Genomic DNA, 6,596 nt, shown 5'->3' on the forward strand with positions numbered 1-6,596 from the left:
TATGATACTTTATTTCGCTTCTCAAAAATGTAAACAAACACACGTGAATTTTAAACCGGAAGCTTACAAATCTGCTAAAGGGAGATTATCATGTCTTGGACGAAGTTCTTTCCTGCAGAGTCTTTTCGACCAACTTCAGTCAAATCGGACGTACCAAATCGCCACATTCACGATTAAAGCAGAAATTCTGCTTGATTGTGAAATTTCCTCCACATTTCAACTTTATTGTGTATAAAATCAGTGCTTCATGAGTATTAAAACTGCTCTAAAGCAAATAAGGAAATGAAATATTTTACATAAATCATCTACTCAACAATTTTGAACAATAAAAAGTCACTTAAGGTTACCCAGTTGCAATGGTAGTCTAGATAAAGTGGGTTGTAGCTCATTCATTATAATTGCTTAGATTTTTATAAGAGCATCATTTGTGTTGCTGCCAAGACAGCGAGAGTAGGTGAAAGTCTGACAAGATTCAAGAGAGTTGTGTGATTCAGACAGTCTGCTATTTTCGATGTTTGTTTTAAATTAAAGCTACTATTCATTGTTTTCCAACTTGTGATCAAAACAGCCTGCTGCCATACTTTTAAGACTACCCGTTAGGCCTATCACCCTGCATCAATGCCAATATATCGGGGAAGGGAAGGTTGGAACCTTTCGGAGAAAGTTGGGCTTGATTTGAGAAATGAATCTAGAGGTCATAAGAATATCTGGAAACTGGTTTAATATGCTCTTAATAAATAAAACATCAGTTTTAAGTTTTCATTGTTTTATTTTCATTAATAAATGAAATAAGCATACGATGGAATAAACTAGTTAATGAAATGTATAAATACACAACCATCTAATATACAAAACACTGAAGCACAGGTTCGGCAAGATATACAAATATTCACAACCATATTAAATATATATACAATCTTTATATTAAATCACAACCATAATTTAATAATATTAAACTTCATTCTTCATTTTATACAATATCTTGTATAGTACCATATCTTGTACAAACTTTATGAATTATAACAAAAATTTGTTCAAATTGGTCTACAAAATTGTATGATATTCTACATTTTGTACCTTTGATGTATTGACGGACATCTGTGGCCAATTCAGAATATAAACAAAATCAGCCTTTTTGGGTTTTTAGAAGGAAAAAAACATAATTGACTTTAATTTTGTTCATCAACACTGTCTTATATTACTAAAAATATGTCAAAATTTTATGTTTGTATCTTCCCTTTAAATGTGCACAAATGTGACTTAACAACTATAAAAGACAATTTACATACATACACTTGTATAACAAATTAATAACAAATTTCAAACTAGGTCTACTAGAAAATATATGAAATAGCCTACAAAGCCCTTTCATAAGTAAGCTACTAGATAGTTGGCCAACCACAAAAATTTTAGTTTGCTTGATTTCTATGCCCAATTTAATGATGAATGAAGAATGAAAAATGAAAAAAAAAGACAAAACAAAAAAACTATTTCTATTAAAAAAAAAATAATACTAAAAAAATATAATTGTATATTTTATGTAAAATTTGTTAATGGAATGCATTATTTACTTGATGAATGCCATAAAATGGATAAGTTAGGTAAAGGAATGAATTTGGCACAATGGGAAATTAGTCTATGAGTAATCTTAGGCTATCTTTTTGTGTTTTTGTGTTTAATGCACCAGAATATATGCAAAGTAAACCAGATCTTTATGACCGAGCATGGAATGTCTCTTTAAGGGATAGGTTCACCATTTTCAGGGGGTTGATTTAGGTCTTGAATATATGTAAATAGTCTTCAGAAGTACTAGAAATGCACAAAAATTGCATAAAAATATCTCAAACTAGGAATTTCTCTTTCTATTTCTATAATATGTCTTCTCTATATATGGCAAAGACTCAAGAAATAACAAGTCTGGACAATGGAATTTTCATTAAACAAAAAAGATAGCCTAGGTTCCAAGCAAATATCAAGCCTAATTCTGTCTTCAAAACAGGTCTTGACCTAGTTTCCAATTTTTCAAAAGACATATATTTTGATCCCAGGTTATAGAAGTATCTAGTAGGCCTACTATCTACCAATTGCGTGGACCATAAACCAGTCAGAAGACATATAATTTGGTTCGGAATTTTCATTAAATTTCTGAAATTAGATGCCATTATAGAGTATGCTAGCAGAAATATACCCTCTTGCCTTGTAGTGAAAGAAATCGTTATTTTTATTATGTTACTGATTTTGATTGAAACATTGCGCTTGAAAGAAAAGCCTCCATTTTTCTCTCTCCCAAGAAAAAAAGCGATGAATCAAGAACCAAATAAGCTTCTTGCACATTAAAGAACATGCAATGTTTCTAAACATCCTACATGTGGACACGAATTAGTGAAAATTGAAAGCATGCTAGTCAAAACTTGTCTACAATGATACCATTTGTTATTCTTTGATATCAGAAATTTACCCCATTGTACATAGATCATTGATTGACTATATACTGTGTTCATAAGATTGACAGGAAATGTTGATAATAATCGGAATGTATGTCATTCTAAATAATATGCATTTTAATTTGATTCAAAAATGGGACTTGAATAAAATATTAAAATATAACTTAACAAATAACAATAACTAGCACATTTTGATCCAAGATTTAGGATGATGAAATAAAAAGATCATAACTTCTAAGATGTCTGCTCTTCAAAATTAAATTGGTCTATGGTTAAGTCTCAAAACATACGCTAGATCATCTCGATGTTATGAAATTTTGTAACCCTTCTCACACTACGTCACAGAAAACAAAACATCACACAACAAATATAATTATGATGTTATGTGATGCAACATGGTTAATAGCTGCTTCTTAGACAGTGCAGTTCAGTGGCCACTAGTGTTAAAAAGGTTAAACATCAGTGTTTATATCACATGACCCCTAAATTAAAGTTCTGTCGTCGGACCTCCTTCATCTTGATTGGGATCTTCAAAATATTGTAAAGGTAACTGATGCATGTACGCACTGAGTGGTCGCTCAGGGTCAGCACGTCTGACCAGTAATGTTTGTGTGTTATGGATATCACCTGTAGGGGAAACTGGGGACACCAATTCACATACAATACTAGGTTTGCGTTCATGTATGGGACTATTCACAATTTGATGAGGCAAATAACTTCCATCACAATAATCGTCACTTGTGTCACTATTTTCAGTTGGTAAAATCTTAGGCACAATGTTTTTACGTGCTGGTTTTACGGCACCAATTGTCATGTTTTGCGGTCTGGTCACAAAATTCACTATTTGAGATGTTTGAGGTGTAATGGGATTATTTAAATCATTAAAATGGCTAATGTCCACCATGTCACAACCACTGTCATTCAACCCAACATGGTGATAACTATCCAACGTGGGTTCCTCACTAACTGTCCGACCTATCTGATGATAACTATCTATCCTAGACTCCCCAGAATTCAACTCACTGTTCAATCCTGTAGAATCATCATTATCACGAGGATATGTATCACGATTTCCACATTGTACTTTAGTGACATCACGAACAGCATAAGGTGATGGATCCTTATGATGATCAAAAAAATCTTGAGATTCCATGTTATTTATAAGTAAAGATTCAGATGTAATACTGTCATTGCCTTTTCTTTGTGTTGTTGTTGCTCTTGGTTGTTCTCTTTCTTCTCCTATTGGCTCATATTGCTGAAAAATACAAAATTCAGATTTCATACAGATCATGATAAGATGAGAAAAATTGTTTTCAGATTTTTTGATAATATTGGACATAATATTTAATGTCTCATAATTTTCTGACAGATTTTGTGCACAAGGTTGCTTGTTCATCTTGAAATGAAATGAATTATATGGAATTTTATGTCCTCCTCTTCTGCACCTAATTGGGTTAATGCCATGCAGTGTGCAATGAGGAAAATTTTTTCAGGACAGCGGTTTAAGCTTTTTCGATTTTTGACTGTCGAGCGATCTTTAACGTGCACAGGCGGTAGAAAACAGAGCCCTGGTTTAATGTCCCATCGGAAGAACTAGATGCTTTTTCAAGAAATACAATTAGTTAATAAAAGCTAAACTCAACAAAATAATTCTCCATGGCTAAAACATCTCAAAATAAGCACACACACAAAAATTATCTGATAAAACTATGTTAGTTCATGTGTTATTTCATATGTTCATGAATTTAAAAAATGAAAAAAGCAAACGTACAGGTATACTGGCTTCATAACCCGAGTCATGGATACCAGGAATATTAAATACAGGTGGCGTCGGTGGTAATGGCCGATTCTTAAAGTGCTGAAATACATAAGCGATGGGGTGATCATGTTATTAAGCATATAAATCTTAGGCAAAGCTATGTTATTATCCAAAAGCATGTATACAAAGAAATCCAAAGAGCTTTTGGCCAGAAAATCATGGCTTCTATTTGCACCAAATGTGGTTCCATTTTTTTCTTCCTTTCAAACCAAATAATTGAATAAAGAAATACTTGTTCCTCTTGAATAACAGGTATGAAGCATTCTTGATTCACCAAGTCAGTAAACCCCTTTTGAATTCCTTTCAAGTAGTTCTATCCAAAATTTTATTCCACTAGCAAGTTGTTGAGTTATTTTGTGCACACGATTTCTTAGTTAAGCAATGACAAGAGTAGATGATACTCAATGATTGTTAAGTGTTTATGTAACCTACAAATCTAATATGACTATTTAATTGAAGTTAGTTTATGCTAAGAGAAAAAAAAGATCTATTCTATTTACCTTGTAAGAGTCATCATGTAGCTCTCCATGCAAGGAGGGTGGTAAATAACTTTTAACCGCAAGATTCTTACATTTTTTCTTCTCTTCTTGAGTACATCTATAATAAAGAGTCATAGTTGAAAACAATGGATTCAAATTGATAAGAGTCATCTGAACAACCTTGGTATATTCATATGGGACACTCGAGAATTTTGAACTCTTGCCAAGCAAGTTACACAGTGGATTAAATTAGTGTGTAAAAAGGCCTTCAGTATTGACACAAAGCTCATCATTGGGGAGCAACGATCTCATTTAGCTATAACGATATGCCCTAAAAGAAGCAGAAACAGTAATGTAACTTACCTATAGCATCTAAATATAGCAAACAATAAGAGAGCTAACACAAATAATCCACCAATACAAATACCTGCTATTTCAGCTGTATTTAAATCTGCAATATAGAGATTAAGATTAATTTATTTACACAATTTAAAAATTCAATGAGCTTCTGTTACCCTGGCAACCATCTTATGAAGTCAAAGGCTGTTGCAAATTGCAGTCCAAAAAGCAGCAGAATGAACTAACTCCCCGCTGAAAATAGACCACTAACATATCAGCATTACTCAAGTTTGATCAGAAACATACAAATTCATAGCAAGAATCAATTCAACACAATACGACTGAAATATTCCACATCCACAAGCAGTGAAGACCTCATTTTTTAACCTTCTTAGATTTAGACATTGAAGAGTATGGGCCTACTTACTGTTGTCAACAACCTCTAGACTAATAGGTTCACTAGGTGGACCTAGACCGCTATAAGATACAGCTCTAGTTATTATTTTATACATCTGGAAAGGCTTTAAATCATCTATTCTATAACTGGTCATATGTTCTGGTACAGTTATATTATTCTCTTTTTCTGAAATGATATAACAAAAAAAACATTATTGCAAAAATTTGCTTTAGTATGAGAAATAGTGGCACACTGATGTTTTGATCACTGAGGTTTTGATAACTGAGACAATGGTCACTGAGGTTTTGATCACACAGTCAGTCATGACTGAGACAGTGGTGACTGAGGTTTTGATCACTGACACGGTGGTAGCTGAGGTTTTGATGACTGAAACATCGGTCACCGAGGTTTTGATCACTGAAACATTGAACACTGAGGTTTTGATCACTGAGACAGTGGTAAATGAGGTTTTGATAACTGAGACAAAGGTGACTGAGGATTTGATCACTGAGACAATGGTGACTGAGGTTTTGATCACTGAGACAAAGGTGATTGAGGTTTTGATAACTGAGACTATCAGGATCGTTGAAGAGTAGAATAACAGGGCTGTGATTACTGAGATCAAAATTCCTGAGAATTGAGAAGCTATCAAAATACTGTCATTAGAAATAATCCATACCTATACAATTTCCATTTATTTTTTTGACTGGACAAACTTGTACCAAATATTCCTTGATAAAGGCTACATTGTCTACACAATCTAATCGATCCCATTCTATAATCAAAGCTTGATCAGGCTGGATATCAGGGAAACGTACATTAGGAGGAGCTGACTTTGGTTCTGAAAATTAGAAAATTGAAATCTTTAAGCTTGAAGTGGATATAAACTATCAAATGTGAAAAATAAATACTGAGTATTTATGAGACAAATTCCTCAAGAAGTAAGAAGGTCTTTAATTGAACAGACTATTTGATTGGTTGAATAATCTAATGACCTAGAACTCATGTTGCATTACAATATTGTCAGATCATAGATGACATGTGGAGTCATACAACAAAAGAGCAGAAAAACATAGAATTGTATATTCACAAACATGTTTCAGGTTCCATTTTAATAT

The 6,596-nt window shown here is 33.0% G+C and overlaps 1 protein-coding gene across 1 annotated transcript; it reads left to right on the top strand.

Moving 5' to 3' along the window:
- Positions 1–5,735: 5,735 nt before the first annotated feature.
- Positions 5,736–6,074, top strand: LOTGIDRAFT_137564 (hypothetical protein; the record flags this gene model as incomplete). Its single annotated transcript, XM_009047740.1, has 1 exon — positions 5,736–6,074. A coding segment is annotated over one exon (339 nt), but the record flags the coding sequence as incomplete, so codon positions are not given.
- Positions 6,075–6,596: the final 522 nt, after the last annotated feature.

The sequence above is a fragment of the Lottia gigantea genome, assembly GCF_000327385.1.
Source record: "Lottia gigantea unplaced genomic scaffold LOTGIsca_116, whole genome shotgun sequence".
Taxonomy (NCBI): domain Eukaryota; kingdom Metazoa; phylum Mollusca; class Gastropoda; family Lottiidae; genus Lottia; species Lottia gigantea.